General features: G+C 42.8%; 1 protein-coding gene across 2 annotated transcripts in view; it reads left to right on the forward strand.

Moving 5' to 3' along the window:
- Window positions 1-18,361, forward strand: part of UNC5C (unc-5 netrin receptor C) — a gene marked incomplete at both ends in the record, with an annotated part of 259,193 nt that overhangs the window by 172,484 nt on the left and 68,348 nt on the right. For both annotated transcript variants that reach the window (XM_082482034.1, XM_082482035.1), the window contains one exon: window positions 15,003-15,146. In XM_082482034.1, coding sequence (XP_082338160.1) covers window positions 15,003-15,146 — 144 coding nt within the window. The remainder of the gene's footprint in view (window positions 1-15,002; window positions 15,147-18,361) is intronic.

Here is an 18,361-nt window from a genome sequence, read left to right on the forward strand (position 1 = left end):
GGTTATGTTAGTAAGGGTAGCCACATATCATAAATAAGGATTGTTTTCATTCCAACTGTTGTCACAAGTCATTTATTTTCCGTTTGTCATTGGATCAAATCCGTTGCAAACATCAAGCACCCCGATTCAAAATAATTATTTCTCAGCAACATATTGCCAATTTTTAGCTCTACTCCTTCAATATTCTTCCCTAATCCAGCTCATTTCAAGGAAATTTAAAAAATGTGTCTGTGTCTCTCTTCCCCAATGCTTCTATTAATAGTTTTGATACGTGGGTTAGAATTGATACTACGGTCCATTTTCTTTAGTAATTCAAAGTCTGCCCCCTCTTTGGAAGGATGCTGTAAGTGAAACATGTTTATATGTATGGTCTGAAAAGCTGCAGCTGGTGCAGAAAGGGGCAGACAACTCTCTCCAAAGAACTGGAATTCTCTAGGGAAATACAAGCTGTTTACTGACATAAAAGTATATGAACAAACCCACACTTTCTTCCTATTTGACGTTAGATTGCAGCCATTTTTTATGTCGCTTGGGCCGTCTTCTCTCCGCCTGTCACTCCCTGTGGCCTCACAGGCAGCTCTCCTGGGGAAGAGGAGCCCCATGCCCATCACTGCTGCAAGAGAAGGTCTCTCTTCTCATAGTTTGCATTTTCAAAATCAGCTGCTGGGAACGTGGTCCCCAGCACACCCAGACCAAGGAGATACCCGACAATAAAGCTGCTGCAGTCGTTTTTTGCAAGCAGGCAAAGTTTCCACTTTTATCTTGAGTAATTAGTATATTTTGACAGAAAAAGAACCGTTTTGGAAGCTTCAGAAGAAACACACTCACAGAGAGGCAGAGAATCACCATTTTCTAGGATATAAATTCAAAATGGTGGCTATTTTTGTTGAAGTGAGCGGAGAAGTCACTGAGGTCAGTTCCGGCCTGAAGAAGGGAAAGAATCTTTTTCTATACTGAATGACAACATTGGGCCAGGTATTTGCTTCTGGAGGGAAATCTGCTTGTAGGCAATACCAAACCATCCCCCAAACCCAGGAAGATTTTATTTTTGTACAGAAGCCTGCAGAAGACTGCAGGGTTTTTGAGTTTAGACTCTAATGAGTACAGTATTCACTTATAATACATGTATTAACATATCATTAACTTCTTAGTTAATCAAAGTGTTGTATGTGGGTTTTTTGCTCCTATAAGTCTTCGTGGAAGGCTGCTTCTAGGTCTTAGACCTAGACACCATCTTTACATGTTCACAGCCACTGACACCTGCCTGTTCTTCTGCTGATGCGGTCCTTTCTGGCAGCTCTTTGCCCTTGCAGGCGTGCGTGCCCAGCCACCTTTACAGGCAGCAGCCGTAGACTTCGTGGACCCTCTGCCCTCCTGCTGCTAAGCTGACTGAGCCGGACTCTTCCAGCCTCGGCACTTGCTCTGTCCTTCAGGGTGTTCAGGGATGCTGACAGAGGGGCCCAGAGGGAGCTACTCTTCCTGCAAGTTAATCCTTCTTGCACTCTTCCTGTGAGTAATGATGGGCCCATGGGAAGGGTCATTTGCCCATTCCAAATTTTCTGTGGAGTCGCCATGTATCTCTGTGCAAACTACTCAACGTCCCTGTTATTTACCTCTGCAAAGTGCTTTGGGACCAAAAGAGAAAAGCTTTGGAATATTTATTCATTTAACTTCCTATGTGCAGCTGTTCCTCTAATTGTCCTGAAGGTTTCCTGTGGGCTTCTAGGAAAACAAATCTGAGACAGGAAATAAAGTTATTAAAATAATAAGAAAGTGAATATGGATGCTCAGTGCATTCATCTGAAGCATTTGAGGATACCCCTCTGAATATTTCCAGCCTACACCTTATCTCCCTCCAAGTTTTTCCTTCATTAAACCCTTTGTTACACACTCATAATCCCATTAATTCCCCAAAAGACATCTTCGGACATCAGCCCACCCATCACAGCTTCAGACTAGCCACAGCTTTGTACAGCAAAGCTTCCTTTTTCCATCCGTGTCCCCTGGCTCCTTCGGAGCCGAATGCCCTTTGCGTGGGACCTGGAGCCCCTGCCGCAAGGGCGGTCTGGTGCCTGAAAGGCCAATAAATGTCAACTTGGTTTGGAAGTGAGTCCCAAAGGTTAGTCTCCATCCTGCATCTGCTGGCCTTAATGAAAAACAACTGTTTATTTGGATACAGGAATAGCATAAAAGAAGAGCAGAGCCAAAGTCTTGTGTGCTGTCAAACAAAAGTGCTGCAGCCAGTAGCACCCCGGCAGCACAAGGGCAGGAATACCTGCATCCAATAAATGTAGGGGGCTCGCTTCTTTAAATATGAGAATGAGCAGGACTAATAGGTCTGTAGTTTCTTTGCAAAAATGCCCGAAAACATGCAGGGGAATGGAAGGTCCAAATTATACCTTACTTTTTTGTTGCTGAGAACAAGTTATAGTGTGATGCAGTCACTGGAAATGTAGTCTGCGTTTATAGAGACATTGGGGTCTTGATGACTGTGCAAGACATTTGAGTGTTGTTGTCTTGAGTCCCTTGAAGTCTCTGTAGGCTCGTATCTCACTTACCTGAGTAGTGTCTTCTACTTTTTTCTCTATTAGCTCATTAGGCAGCGAATTCATTCTCCGAAGAGACGTAGAAGAATTCTTGTTGCTTAAAACTAGACTGGAGAAATCCTTCTTTTTTGGGGAAAAAAAAAAAAAAAGCCATTTATACAGAGCAAACATTGTACATAGATCAGATTTAGCGAGGCTTTTTTCGCTGTACCAAATCATCGCTAACGTGTAAGGGAAAGAGAGGTGGCTGTCACATGCAGCTCTGACCCGTGCAGGATCTAATTTTGTGCTGCCTTTGCGGGTTCACTGCCTGTATTCATTTTGTCATTCCCATGCATTCCTGATTCGTACATAAATGAGCAGCATGATGTGGTGGGTACCAGCAGGACTGCCATTCACTGGCAAGGTTATGTACAGCTCTTTCTCATCAGGTTTTGATGGGATGCCTTTCACCATTCCTCATAACTCTCATCCCTCTTCATATTTTGATTGTGAGAGCAGAAAGGGAGTCTTTTGTCAGGCTCTTCTATGTCTCTTCTTCCCCCTGAATACTGATCTTTAGACCCTTGTGGCCTCTTCTATTATTTGCTCCCAGGTTTTGATTTTAGAGAGGATCTCGGTTGGTTGATTGCTGCTTTTGGCTTCCCAGTGGCTTGTATAATGATGTTTCTGTAATGAGTGCTGACACTGCACCTGGGTCGGTTGCCATGCCCTCCTCTGAACAGGAGGAAGCATTGCCAGGCCTGAAGAATAACGATGCCTAGAAACGAGTATTGGAATTCAGTCAGAGTGGGTACCCAGAAAAAAAAAAAAAGGAAAGAAAAAAAAAAAAGAGGCAGCCAGAATTACAAGGAAGATACTATTGACAACATTTACTTACATAATTAAAAAGGTCTTTCTTCGTGGCAAAGCCGCATGGATCTGCAGAGCAACTTGCTCCCATCCCTGGTGCCTTGCTGTAGCTGTAGCTCATGAGTTGTGCTATATCCAGAAACACGTACACACCAAATGGATGCTGTGACCACCAGGCTGCCTTTTCGCACCCCTTCCTGAGATGATTCTTTTATTCGCTACAAACTAAGAAAAATCTCCTGGCGTTCAGGAGCTGCTGTTTTGACTGCTGCCCTGGCACAGCCCCGAAAACATGCTGGATGAGGGAGCAGACAGCAAATTCCCAGAGCTTCATCTCTGTCTGGAGAAAGTCACTTCACTTTGACAGCGCACTGGATGGACAAAGCCGCTTTGAAAGCAGCTGCTTGCTTTTTTCTTTTTTTCTTTAATTTTTTTTTTTTTCAAAATACCTAATTCATCTGTGCAATGCCACCCCTAGCATGCAGAACAACTGCAAAAAAACGGTGGGGCTTTTACACTTCTCCCCCAACCTGCTGTTCCTGCACATTATGGACTAAAAAAATAAGAAAACAACTGCTGAGGAAGGCTCCCGAGTGACCCCTTGTGTCACGTTGCAACTATCCTTGTTCCCACAATAGCTGCACCAGCCACTGAACTGTGCCATCGCGTCAAGTTCATAGAAATAAGGCGTTTTCACGTTGTCTGTGCTTCTCAAAACCACGCAGAGTGGGTGTGGTACATAAGAACAAGTGCAGATACATATTTTTTATATATACACACACGTATATGCCAGTAAGTCTATAACACAAACAACTTGATGTATATTTTGTATAAAAATTTACACATAAACCCATTTAATATTCATTTCCCTGCCCCCACCCCTCCACTATGCAAAGGGAATGTAAACACGTTCAAAATTCAGATGCTCTCAGTTGGCTTCCCAGATGTTTGAAGTTCAATAGAATTATTTTTTTTCCATAATTTCCTCAGCTTCTCCTAGTGAAGTGCTAAACAACCATTATTCCTTTTTGCCTGCACATTGAGATTCATGTGTAGGCTCTAAACTGCCTCAAAAGTGCTTCAATTTTGCATGAGCACTAAGCTGGGGACTGGGAAGCATTACCCACTGCTGAAGGCCCAGATCATTAGAAAGAGCATGTAAATCCTCTGAACCAGAAATAAAAAGTGCACAGATTTCCTTTGTGAAGTCTCAACTGCAGCTTTAAGTAAAACATGAACCATTGGCATGTTTTTTTCCTGGCCCTTGGAAAAAAAACCCAACAAACCACAACATCTTTTCTCAGCTGCACGTGCCTCAACCAAAAGAAGGCAAAATTGGGCTTTGACCCAAAAGCTGGAGCTGCTGAGAACTTATACTCATGCTTTCTTTCCTATGCGGACGTCTTCTCTTCTTCCCAATCCCTGTAAGTAGCACGAGCCTGGCAGAGAATTGCTCGGGGTTGCTTAGTGTCGGGGCACCTTGGGTCAAGATGCTTCGGCTCACGTTTGTTTCTGCTCCTCCACCTCCGCCCATGTGATTTCAGAAATGATGGTGCCCATGGTTGAACATAAATATATGCTTTGGAGCTTTGGTTTTCTTCAGAGTCCTGCTACACTGGAGCATGATTATTACTTTTGTACCAGGAAAAAGGGAAAAAGAAAGCAGCGACAATAGGCACACGTTGTTACATGTGGAAGAGAACAATGCATTTTGGAGCAATTTGTGCATATTAGCAAAAAAAGCCGTCAACCAGAAAATAGCCTCCATTAAAAAAAAAAGGGGGGTGGGGGGGATATGTTTTTCCTTTGTCTCTGAACTGTTTATAGGCTGAGAACAAGCAATCCAATGCTGTTCTAAAGTATTAAACGGCAACAGTTCAAGGCTTGTATAAAGCAACGGGCTGCCCAGGTTGGCCAGGGGAGGAGATAGCAGAGGGGCTATTTTGCCTTCCCCAAGGGGACAAACCTACAGGGCTGTGCTGCCCACCTCCACCGCGCCGGCAGGGACCAGATCACGCGGTTTGCTTTCCGCCAGTGTTCAAGATTGCGGTTTTGAAATCTTCCCTGCATCTTACACATCTTGGTCCTCCAGATATTAACGGGGAGAAGAACAAAAAGGCCTTGTTTTCGCTAAGAGAAAATAAACCCCAAACAGAATGTGTGGTTTTTAATTATGGTTCAAAGTAAAATCCCTCTGAAGACAGCCCTTTGTAATTTTTGTGTAAGTAAATCAGTTAAAAAATAGTAGGTGGGCTGGGGTTTTAGCTTAACTCACTACCATTAGCTGGTAATTAGGTGCCGTAGCTAACTGATGCAAACCAGTGCAAATTTGACATCGGTTTTAATGCAAACTTGACTTTATTAGGCTGTTGCCTTCGTCTCTATTAATTTGAGCTAAGAATATATCTCCTTCCTAAATAAAAAGTTATGAAGAGAGCAAAAATAGCTGGAAGCATTTAATTTAAATATTTAAGCTAATATTTGTGGAAAATTGTTTGTGATCTTCATGTATTTATTTCATATCACCAGCCAGCCTGGAAAAGCAGTAGTGAGGCAAAACCAGGTGCATGCAGTCACAGCGTGAAGGATTACTGGGTGTTAAAGCTGTTGCTCTTTAAAACTATCTCTAGATATCTATCTGTCTATCTATCTTTTGTTAAGATTACAGATACTCTATATAGAAAATAAGCTATAGGCAATGCGTGCTGTTATGCAATCATCTCTGCCCCATTAGGATGCACAGAGTACATTTTTCTCAGCAAGAACTTTAATATTTGAAGCCGTTCTTCTTGTGCATAGCCTATTTATTCATTTTTTAAACACCAAATTCCATAGCTTAAGTACTCTGATATATTTGAGTGGAATAATTCTCTGACTGTGAGGGATCCATCTCTGCAAGAGGGTAAATAAATTTCAATTCTGACATAGCACTGCTTTTATTTTTACCTTTGTAAAAAGGTTATTTCACCAAGTAGAGTAATCAGCCTTCTGCTACAGGGGCAGGTTGTTTATAGCACCTGTGATGAGTGATTAAATATATGTATAGGCCCTCTGCAGGCAGATAGGAGCAGCCTCATGTTCACAAGCCCTGGTCCTCATAGGGGACTTTGGCCACCCCGATATCTGTTGGAGGGACAACGCAGCAGGGCACAAGCAATCCAGGAGGTTCCTGGAATGCGTTGATGATAACTTCCTTCTCCAAGTGACAGAGGAGCCAATAAGGAGAGGTGCTGTGCTGGACCTTGTTCTCACCAACAAGGAGGGGCTGGTGGGGAATGTGAAACTCGAGGGCAGCCTTGGCTGCAGGGACCATGAGATGGTGGAGTTTGTGATCCTTAGGGTGGCAAGGAGGGTGCACAGCAAGCTCACTACCCTGGACTTCAGGAGAGCAGACTTAGGCCTCTTGAGGGATCTGCTTGGCAGAGTACCATGGGATAAAGCCCTGGAGGGACCAGGGGCCCAAGGAAGCTGGTTAATATTCAAAGATCACCTCCTCCAAGCTCAGGAGTGATGCATCCCAACAAAGAGGAAGTCAGGCAGAAAAAACAGGAGGCCTGCATGGGTGAACAAGGAGCTCCTGGACAAACTCAGACCGAAAAAGGAAGCCTACAGAGGGAGGAAACAAGGACAAGTAGCCCGGGAGGAATACAGAGAAACTGTCTGAGCAGCCAGGGATCAGGTTAGGAAAGCTGAAGCCCTGATAGAATTAAATCTGGCTAGGGACATTAAGGGCAACAAGAAAAGCTTCTATAGGTATGTCAGTGATAAAAAGAAGACCAGGGAAAATGTGGGCTCTCTCCAGAAAGAAAGAGGAACGCTGGTCACCCGGGATATGGACAAGGCTGAGGTACTCAATGACTTTTTTGCCAACTGTATCCTGGGCTGCATCAAAAGAAGCATGGCCTTTACTCCAGTCTCGTGAGACCCCACCTGGAGTACTGTGTTCAGCTCTGGGGCCCCCAACATAAGAAGGACATGGACCTGTTGGACTGAGTCCAGAGGAGAGCCACAGAGATGATCAGAGAGGTGGAGCACCTCTCCTATGAAGACGGGCTGAGAGAGTTGGGGGTGTTCAGCCTGGAGAAGAGAAGGCTCCAGGGAGACCTTAAAGCAGCCTTCTAGTACTTAAAGGGGGCCTACAAGTAACCTGGAAAGATACTTTTTACAAGGGCATGTAGTGATAGGACAAGGGGTAATGGATTTAACCTGAAGGAGGGTAGATTTAGATTAGATATTAGGAAGAAATTTTTCCACTCTGAGGGTGGTGAGACACTGGAATAGGTTACCCAGAGAAGTTGTGGATGCCCCATCCCTGGAAGTGTTCAAGACCAGGCTGGATGGGGCTTTGAGCAACCTGGTCTAGTGGGAGGTGTCCCTGCTCATGGCAGGGGGGTTGGAACTAGATGATCTCTAAGGTCCCTTCCAACCCAAACCGTTCTATGATTTTATGATTCTGTGAAATTGAACATGTCATTCTGTACTACTGGTAAGTAAAAAGGTCGTCATTCTTGGCTTTGGTCACTGAAGTTTTACCGTCAGAGAACCATCTAATGACAAGGGACTGCATAGTAAGAAAGCAATCTATTTACCTTTTATTAAGTCTGTTTACAGTCATACCACTTTGGTGTATGGTCTAGGCCACTTTCATGAAGCAAAAAATATGATGCTGTTTTAAGGATTTTTGGATGAAGCTTGGTATGAAATGTAAGACAGATGGGGACTACGAAAACTGAAAATGCTTTCATCCTTTTTGCCAAATACAGTGGAGATAAGCCAGTCCCTCCTGAAATTACCGCAAAACTCTCCATTTTCTTTTCTTGCTATCACGGTTCCTCTTCCACCCTCATCTTGCGTTAAAAAGTATGTATACAAAGTCAGCCAAATCTGCCCTGACTGAGTAACATTCATAAAGTATCCCTCCACTCTCTTCTCCTACTCCTAACAGCTAGAAAAAGGAACTGTGAGTCAGAAAGCTTGGACTGTTTCAGACTGGCACTGATTTATTTTAAGACGGAGCAAGCCACTGCATTTTTCTGTATGTCTAGGTTGAGGATCTCAATGGGGACGCACCGTGTTTTTCTAAGTTACTTGCCATGTAATTTGATTCTATAGCAGCGTGTGTTGCATGGATGCGCAGAGGAATCTCCTTACCCCAGAGCTGTTTTACTGCTGACCCCCCCAAAACTTCTTCTACATGGTCAGGAAACACCATCCCCGCCCTCTGTGTCCCCACTGCACAGCAGGTAGGGAGATTTGGGGGTGCGTGCAATTGAGGGAATCTATGCCTGTCTAAGCGGCAGGGAGCCAAGAGCACTGAACGTCAGGTTTGGGAGGGTCCTCTGAGGACTGATTTCGAGAAATTGAACTCGTAAAGGGTTGCAAGTTACCTGCATGAAAATGGGCTGTATTTCCATGCTTATTTAGGGTGGCTGTGATACACCTGCAATCTATATGCATGTATTACAGTAATGTCTTTTTCCAGACCAGTAGGTCATAAAGTTCCCTCTCCTTGAGAAATGTGTTCTATGGCGTATGTGATTACTAATTAATGAAATACCTTTTGGGCAAATGAAAGCACAAAAGCACAGAAGTTGTTTGAACTTCTACTTACAGAGAAAATAAACAAATTATGCATGCAGTTTCTTAGAGTTTATAAGCACAGTTTAGTCTTGGAGCTAAATAGCTCTTGTTTAGTGTTGTGCCAGAGGGTCAAACACATGCCAATACGATGCTTTCACAAAAATTGCTCTATCAAAGTCCTGAGGAATATTTTCACACATGCGGGGTATTAATATCAAATGCCTAACTTTTATGGCAGCCAAAATATATCCAAATAATTTCTTGGCAGAACGATGCCCAAGTGAGGTGTAGATACTAACTCCGTGACCTGGACTCACTCCAGGCTGGATAATTGCGTTTGATTAATTGATAATAATCTTCTATTTTCAGACATTTACAGTAATCTTTGCTTGTCTTGAGCAGTCATTTTCGGTTGCAGAACCTTGTAAGATATTTTTGTTTCCCTCTAGAAAGAAATGAGTCTGATTGGTAAATCTACTCCTATTAAAATCATTGGGAAATTTGCCAATTACTTCGGCGGGTGCTATATGGAACACACGAGTTATTATTGCAGTTACTAATAATCTACCATAATATCATACAATTACATTGCATTTGCGTACATTAAAAAAGATAACATTTCTGCCTCTGAAGACCAGATAATCTACCTCACGGTTTGTAGAGCCAGCTAAGTGAAGTGCTTGGGGACCATGTGAATGAAGTGTGTCTTTGCTTGATCGTGTTTCTAGGATACAGTTTATAATAAAAGACCATGTATATAAGGCACAATTCCCTCTTCACGCTTCCTTTTGGTCCAGGAGGGGTAGTAATTTTATTTTGATATATACCATCATCCAGTGCCTCTCCCCTGCGCTCGTTCAGCCGCGCACATTAGCAGTAGGCAGACTGAGCAAGGCACCCTCCGCCCTATGCCTCTCTCCGCCCATTAATCCCTCATTAATGTGCAAATACAGAAATAAGTAAGGTTCTGGTTCCTTCCTACTCCCTTTTCAGAGCCCAAGTTGTATTAGTCCCAGAGATACATTTGTTTTATTGAGAAGAATAGTTGTATATGCTGTGCTACTAAATATGTAAAATTGTCACTCATGAAGGACGTATTTAATTCGTGGGACTGGACATAATCACAGACTGATTATGCCAAACTCCCTGAGCCTGCTTGTAAGCCACCCTCCTTCCTCACTGGACAGAAAACTATTAAGGGCAAAAGGATACCTTAGACCGGTTTAATCTCCTAATGGCTACAGAGTTTTGGTCCTCTCTTTAGGGAAATTCCGCCAACGTAGTATCTTTTTCTGGTGCCAGGTTTAGGTAAGTGTATTAAATCTGACTGATCTGTGCATGTAAATAGCCCCAGCCTTGAGCAACGTCTGTGACATCCTTTATAACCCGGCAGATCCAGATCTGTATACTCAGGAACCAGAGAGGATGGCAACTATTTTTGGGTTTGTTTTTTCCTGAGATTTTTTTACTTCCTTGTACTCAAGTTGTAAAACTTCTTACATTGCTCCTCTCTTGAGAATGCTGCAGTTACTTACTGAGATCAGAAAAGAAAAGCTTGTGCAGAAAGAGCCCAGCAACCTGTGGACGCATTTTTAAGGATCTGTGTTTTTCTCAGTGAACAATCTTAAGATACAATTACCATTTATTTTGGAGAATTGCTTTAAATTACTTTGATTTTCTGCATTTTCATTTTAAAGCTCCTCTCTTCACAATCTTCGTGTTGCCAGAAATAGGGCGGTGATAATTAGACCCAATTTCTTCACATATCTCTCTTCGTAGCCAAGATCCAGATGGACTGCAAGAGGCTACAGAAACAGTTCTCACTTTGTTGAATGCAAATCAAGTTTGGACAGTGCAAGGAAATACTTTTCCCTGTCATATTCTAGCTATTCATCACAGGGAGAGCGTGAGTTAGAAATACTATATAGATGCTCTTCATGGATTTATACACATTAGACGGGACCTGTCAAGCATTCTAGCTGCCCACATTTCTGTTATCTCCCTTCAGCTGTGCTTGTTACTGCATTGCTTTAAAATAGGAAAATCCTGGTTTCTTGTAGATTGTGCCACCATCTATGTGATTATATTAATTCTGGAAATGTGCAGCTTACTCAAGTGTTACAAGAAAACGTTTATGCTGCATATCTTCCCCTTCTGTATAGCTTAGCCGTATGAGGAACTAGACTGAAAAATTAAATATATTTCTAAATAAAGAAGGTAAGGTAGAGGAGAGACTCTCTGTGAGAGGGTGACGTTTTGTTACTTAGCGCTATGGCAAAGTAGAATTGGGCAATATTGGGTTATATGCTGCATAAATTACTGCTAATCTCTTGATCTGTCTTCTCCTGAATATGTTTAGGCAAAATATAGGGACTCATTTTATACAGTGACTTAATTTTGTGCTCAAAGGTTGTGCGCTCACCTATAACGAAACAATTCGATAAGCAGTTGCCTGCACTACAGGCACAGCATGTCACATTATCTGGAAATATTGAGAGATGGGTTGTTTGGCTTTTTTCTTTTTTTTTTTTTTTTCTTTTTTCTCTTCTTTTTTCCCTTTTTTCCTCTTTTTTTTTTTTTTTTTTATGACGCTGGCTACTGTTCTTTGATGTAGAAGCAGAAGCAGCTTCAGCAGGGATAAGATGAAGATCTCTGTTTGAAGTCATCATATCAAGGTTGTCCTGCACTTGGTGCCCACGTGAGGTGGATAAGCGATATGCTCCTGAACTAAAGCAGACAGACGGTACCAGCTCCTCTGTGCAATCTGATGTACAGCAGTACATCAGCTGGTAACAGGGCAGTTGCTATCTGAGGTATCTCAGCAAATTGTGTTTTTTGTAATCTAGCCTAGAAAGCGATTTTCTATTTGGGGTTACGTTGTAGCGTGTTAGCAGAAGGAATAGGGTTGCAAGTTGGTAAAACAAAGGAAACGCATCCCTTTGCGCTTGCCCCAGAGCCTGAGGCTGGGTGCATTTCAGTGGGTGAGATGTTTCTCCTGAATTGATGTGGCTGTTTGTGCAATGAGGTGCCAATGGGCAATGCTGGGAAGGACTGGTTGAATCAGCTTTGAGTTCTGGCCATGGATCCTTACATCCCAGATTATCTCATGGCATCACCAACTGGTTTGATACATTTTGAACTACAGGAAAAATAGTTTACCTTAGAGACAAAGACACAATGATATTTTTTGCTTGTAAGCAGAAAGAGGCGGCATCTATTTGGTCTGTAAAGAAGGTGTGCATCTCTTTGGTTATTGCACAACTGTTGATATTACTCAAAAATCAAAGGCCAAATTGCTTTGAATAACCTGAAACCTATCAGTACTTCACAGCCGTCCCAAAAGACATTACCTGGAGTAGCTCGTTATTTTGAATTAGAAAGCATCTCAGGAAGTCAGAGATAAAAAAGTTGTGCTGGTGCGTTCAGTGGGAGCTATTTATCGTATGGTTTTGTATCTTCAACAGACTATTGGAAGACGGCATTTGTGTCCTGAATGTTAAGACTATTTCATAATCATTATTAACCAGTACTGTCGTTATGAGCCTGCTTGCTTTAGCCCTCGGGTAACAAAGTTCACTGCCCCATCAAGCTCTGTCATAATCAGCCTTATTATAAAAACATAATATTGTAACCTTCAAAGGCTCCCTGGGCTAGTGCTATAAAAACTGGGAATGAACTGAAGTAATCTTTAGGCTAGCAGCAGTTGCACTGGGAAAATATAACCATTTTTATGCATGTAATGTACATGCTCCCTCCCCGCCCTCTTCATGCTCTTCCCAACAGGACAAAAGCTATCCCTCAGACCCCTTTTGGAGCCAAATTAGCTCATCAAAGCAGAACAAGTTTATAACACAGTGTTCGCTGCATATCAAATGCTCGTGCACCACTTTGATTTCCATTCTTTGGACTGCAGTTGCCATATTTTGAGTATTTCATTTCAAGGAGGAAAGCTGTTAAGCGTTTCCCCCAAAGTAGCTGATTATTCAATGGCTAAAGATGTCAAGGATAATGAAATAAAAAGGGAGCTAGGCTGTTGTAGTTTCTAGCAGGAAAATGCATCTCATTAGAAGGCGTTCCCACCAGAGAAGCCTATGGCATTACATGCATGAATTCCTTTCTGCTGTTGTTAACCAAGTTTTGGATGCAAACAGCATGCAGCCTCAATGACAGTGCGCAAGTGTGTACAAACAGTAATTAATCGTTGGCTCCCTGAATGGAGCCTCTGTGAGGCTGGAGGCAAATCAAAGGGTTGGCCTGGTTTCCAGCGCTCGAGGAACGCGTCGTGCTGTACAATTAGGAGCATTCACGTTATGAATATCACCTTGTAAGCGGTGTGGCGGGAGGCTGAGGGTGGCTGGCCTCCATGGCTCAAGTCTGCGCTTAGCAGAAGGACCTGCCCTTTGGTGTTTGGTGATGGGGGCAAACTGTGCACGCTCTGATCCAAGGATCTTTCAATTGAGTTTCCTGGCAATTCTGGAAGGAAAAAGAAAATCAGTCCCACTACACAAAATATCTGTATGTGAATTTATATATTCAAGCCTGTTTGCAAGAATGCATTTTAGCAATGGCGATGGTGGTTTCTATAGGCAGACACACACTGGAAGTTTATTGCTACTTTGGCACTGGCAACAAAGACCAAATATGCTGACAAGAGGTGTAACCCTCCCACCCCCACCCAGTATCTTGGCTGGAATTAAGAGCTTTTTGACCAGGCAGTGCATTTTGAGGCAGAGAAAGGCGTTGTGTCAGTATGAAACGCAATGGTTGTCCTTAGAGGATCAACATGTTACCAGCCGTCCTTGCAGTGGTGTCTGAGACACCACGGTATTTCCTTGCACTTAGAAGAAGAAAAGTGGCTTCCCAGCAGAGAGCACCGTGTGGGAAATGGGGGCAAATAGAGGTCTGCTTGGAAGGATAGTGAGTGGGTCACTGTTGTCATGGGTGCAACTGTGGGTCTTGGGGAGGGCTTACGCTGACATCCGTTATGGAGGGCAGGACCAGGGAGACTGTCAGGCACCGAAGTGTATTGCACTGTATTATAAAATCACCTAAACAATGTCGCAGTATATATGACAATGATTGTCCCCAAAATAGCAGCTTGCAATAACTGTACTGCAGCACATGTGCCCATCATTACACAGTATTGGGACATTTTGGGGTTGTTCAACCTGGAGAAGAGAAGGCCCTGGGAAGACCTTATAGCAGCCTACCCGTACCTAAAGGGGGCCTACAGGAAAGATGGGGAGGGACTCTTTATCAGGGAGTGTAGTGATAGGATGAGAGGTAATGGTTTTAAACTGAAAGAGGGTAGATTTAAGTTAGATATTAGGCAGTAATTTTTCACTGTGAGGGTGGTGAGGCACTGGAACAGGTTGCCCAGGGAAGTTGTGGATGCCTCACCCCTGGAAGTGTTCAAGGCCAGGCTGGATGGGGCTTTGAGCAACCTGGTCTAGTGGGAGGTGTCCCTGCCCATGGCAGGGGAGCTGGAACCAGATGATTTTTAAGATCCCTTCCAACCCGAACCATTCTATGATTCTATGATTTTCTACAATGGCAGTTCAGCGTCAGAGTGAACAAGTCTTCTCCCTGTGCTGTGTCTGCCTAACAAAAGGAGATGAAATACAGGAGGGCTAAGGGAGTCATAGAAATTGAATGACTTTGTGGTTTTATGATATTCGTATGAAAATAAAACTGGGCTGCATCGTTACTTACGTAACTCATCCTAGGGACATACTACAATTTATATCTGCTGAGGTGCTGTTCCTCTTATTTGTCCAACATACATGCGGTATGTGATAAAACCAAAATCACAGTGATTAGTTTTTCCTTCACCCAGTTCTCTTACTATGCAGATAAAGTGTTGTTTTTTTCCTTCACATCCTTATGACAGTCCATGTTGCTGAGTAGATATTGGTAGAGAGCTGTAAGGTCTCACAAGAACTTTGCAAGCAGACTTCTGTTCCTGCACTTCTTTCTTTCTGTCTGTAAGCGTAACGTTGATCCGTGTTACTTGTACCCTGACAGGTCTGATTGTCCGAGAGGTAAGCATTGAGATTTCCCGCCAGCAAGTTGAGGAGCTCTTCGGGCCCGAAGATTACTGGTGCCAGTGTGTTGCCTGGAGCTCTGCAGGCACCACCAAGAGCCGCAAAGCCTATGTCCGCATTGCATGTGAGTATCTTTACTCTGCATGTTGAGTTGATCATGTTTGGGTGAGGAAAAGTGGAGTCTCTGCTGTACATGAGAGAGATTTTGTTTCTGACCAGTTAGGCTTTGTATTTTCTGCAGTTATTGATGCATACTAAAATTAACATCTTCAGAAGCATTCTTAAGAATTTCAGTTTATCCTGTTCTTAAGAGCAAAGTCTTTCTTCTCCTTTGTGTGGGGGGAAAGCATCAAAAAAAGTATTTATTGAGTACAGCATTTATATGTCTCAAGAAAAGTGTCTGAAGCTAATCAGTAGGAATATTACCAAAGAAAGCTATGAAATGAGGTGACAGCTGTTCCTTTCACAGAATCACAGAGTGGTTGAGGCTGGAAGAGACCTCTGGAGGTCATCTGGTACAACCCCCTGCTCAAGCAGAGCCACCTAGAGCCAGTTGCTTGGGACTGATTCCAGGCAGCTTTTTGATATGTCCAAGGAGGGAGACATCACCACCTCTCTAGGCAACCTGTACCAGTGCTCAGTCATCCTCACAGTGAAAAAGTTCTCTCTGATGTTCACAGAGAACCTCCTGTCTTTCCTTCAGTTGGTGCCCATTGCCTCTGATCCTGTCACTGGACACCAGCGAAAAGAGCCTGGCTGTGTCATCATTACGCCCGCCCTTCAAGTATTTGTACACATGGATGAGATCCCCCTCAGCCTTCTCTCCTCTGCTGAACAGTCCCAGCTCTCTCAGCCTTTCCTTGTAGGAGAGATGGTAGTCACCTTTGTGGCCCTTTGCTGAACTCTCTCCCGTACGTCCATGTCTCTCTTGTATGGACGAGCTCAGAACTGGACCCAGTACTCCAGGTGTGGCCTCACCAGTGCTGAGCAGAGGGAAGGATCACCTCTCTCGACCTGTTGGCAATACTTTGTCTAATGCAGCCCAGGATACCATTTGCCTTCTTAGCAGCAAGGTCACGTTGCTGACTCATGGTCAACTTGGTGTCCACCAGGACCCCCAGGTCCTTTTCTGCAAAGCTGAAAATATACGTGTCTGCACTCATAATAAAGCTGCTGTTCCTTAACAAAGAAAGAAGTGTGCGTTTAGCGTATCATGTAATCAGGTTGGTAATAGAAGATTGAAAGTGATCATCTCAACCCTAATATTTCATCATTGCTATTCATGGCTACTAACCTCAGTATTTATTTTGAACCATTCCCAGCTTAGACCCCAAGAACACAGGGCAACCAGTTCCCTGAAAACACATCTTCATTTGACTGTACAAATATTTAATGTTCTTTCATTTTCAAGGAGGTGCTTTTCTTTGTAACAGAGTAGTCACACTGGGGACTCCCATTTCTTTTTCACATAATGAAATCCTGTTTTGTATAATGGGAACAAAATATGTCATCCAGAATTGTATCTCTTCTGCTGTTTCCACCTCAGCAAAAAACACATTTTGTGAGAAAAGGTCATTAGAAGCTGGGTTTGCAGCATACTTATATTTCCTGCTCTCTGCCTGACAATTTATAATGAGAGAAGAGAATTTTTCCAGCCAAATAAAGCTTTTCACAGACACGTTAGAGGAAGGCTCTCTGTCATTTAAAACTCTCCATTTTGAGCTTGATTCTCCTTTTGTTCTTGGGAAAGTATTATGGGGTTAAATCCTTGAAGAGGTGTTACCTTCTGTGTAAATATCCAGATACAGATCTAGGAGGTGCAATTTAAATACCCATTTTTGAATGCTTTTAGTCCAGGTAAATGACTGGAAGTAGAGGACCTGTACTTTTGAGTAGAGGACTAGCCTCAGAGAAGAATTTCCCCAGGGCTAAGGGGAGCTAAAATTATTGTACAGTCTTCCTGCAAAACTAGAAACACCATTACGTGTGTGCATAGTGCTTTCCCGTTGCAGGAAACTTTTCAAGACTTTGAGGATCTTCTCTTTCTGTACTTAACCAAAGGAGATCGATTTCGTTTTTTTTTTTTTTTCTTCTAAGCAGTCAGCACTTCAGAGAGGCTTAGCAATGTTTGAACAGGTTTTTTAGATTACGACTCCTAAGTTAACTCATTAAGTAGATTTTCATGTCCTGCCAGTTAGCCCTTGTCAGAGGACCATTAAATTAATGCAGTTTAGAAGTCTGAGTGTATTTCAGTTGATGGTTAAGTAACTTTTGTATACTGCCATACCTATGCACCTTATTTCTGTATAACACATAATCATTGTATGTGTATGCAAGTTATTTTATATCAATTGACATTTCTTCCCAGGTGTCCAAATTTCTATTGAAGGCACTCATAATATAAAGTTTGCTTCTTTTTCTTACCATATTTTGGAGAGAGAGGAACAATCACTTCAGTGATTTTTCTAGAGTCTTGGTGGGTTTTTTTTAGAACAGTCTAGTTAAATAAATTCCAGGGAGTTTTATGTGCCTGTAACTTAAACATGGCTTTGTATTTTAGTGACTTTTTTTTAACTTCTTGTTCCTGAATTTGGGAGTCTTGGGCAACTGTGACACAGGCAAATCACTTAGACCCCTTGGGATTAAGGGTTGAAGTGTTGGGCCTTCACACTCCAGATTTTCCAACAGCAGCAAAAGCACATTGTCTGCAAAATTGTCCATTTTCAGTCTCACAGATTTTTATAAATTTCTCAGGTAACTCAGGACAATTTTTTTAGGAACTCAGACATATGATGTTGGGTATATGCCTTACTTTATCATGCTATTTGATCAACAAGATCCCCGTTTCAAACTGTGGACTCAGATATACCGGTGTTTGTCTGTATTCACAGCCTTGACTTGAGAGGACTGAATCTGTACTGGCAATATAACAGTTGTTTCCTATCTAAACTTTAAACACAGCTGGTAAGAATTCTGATGGCTACACAATGTGCCATGAGTTTGGGATGCAAGGTAGGGTCCATGCAGTATTTATCAATCTAGAAAATCAAGGACGTCCCAAAATTTAACAGGGGCAGAAGAGTGCATCTCTCCAGCTCTGTCTGCAGCTGTAGTTGTGTGTTTACCACAAGTGGAGTCTTCACTTTTAATTGGTACAAAAAGTGAGCACTGACACCTTTGTGAGAGGTGTGGGGTAAATGGAGCATGTAAAGTGCTCTGCTTAAGTTATATTATTATTTATTTTAATACCAGAACCTGGTGATTTCTTCTCAACAGGTACAGCTGTAAAACAACTAGCCATACCTCACACATTAAGAAAAGCTCCTCTCCTTGTCCCTC

The sequence above is a fragment of the Vanellus vanellus genome (assembly GCF_965231255.1).
Source record: "Vanellus vanellus genome assembly, chromosome: 4".
In the NCBI taxonomy this organism is placed as follows: domain Eukaryota; kingdom Metazoa; phylum Chordata; class Aves; order Charadriiformes; family Charadriidae; genus Vanellus; species Vanellus vanellus.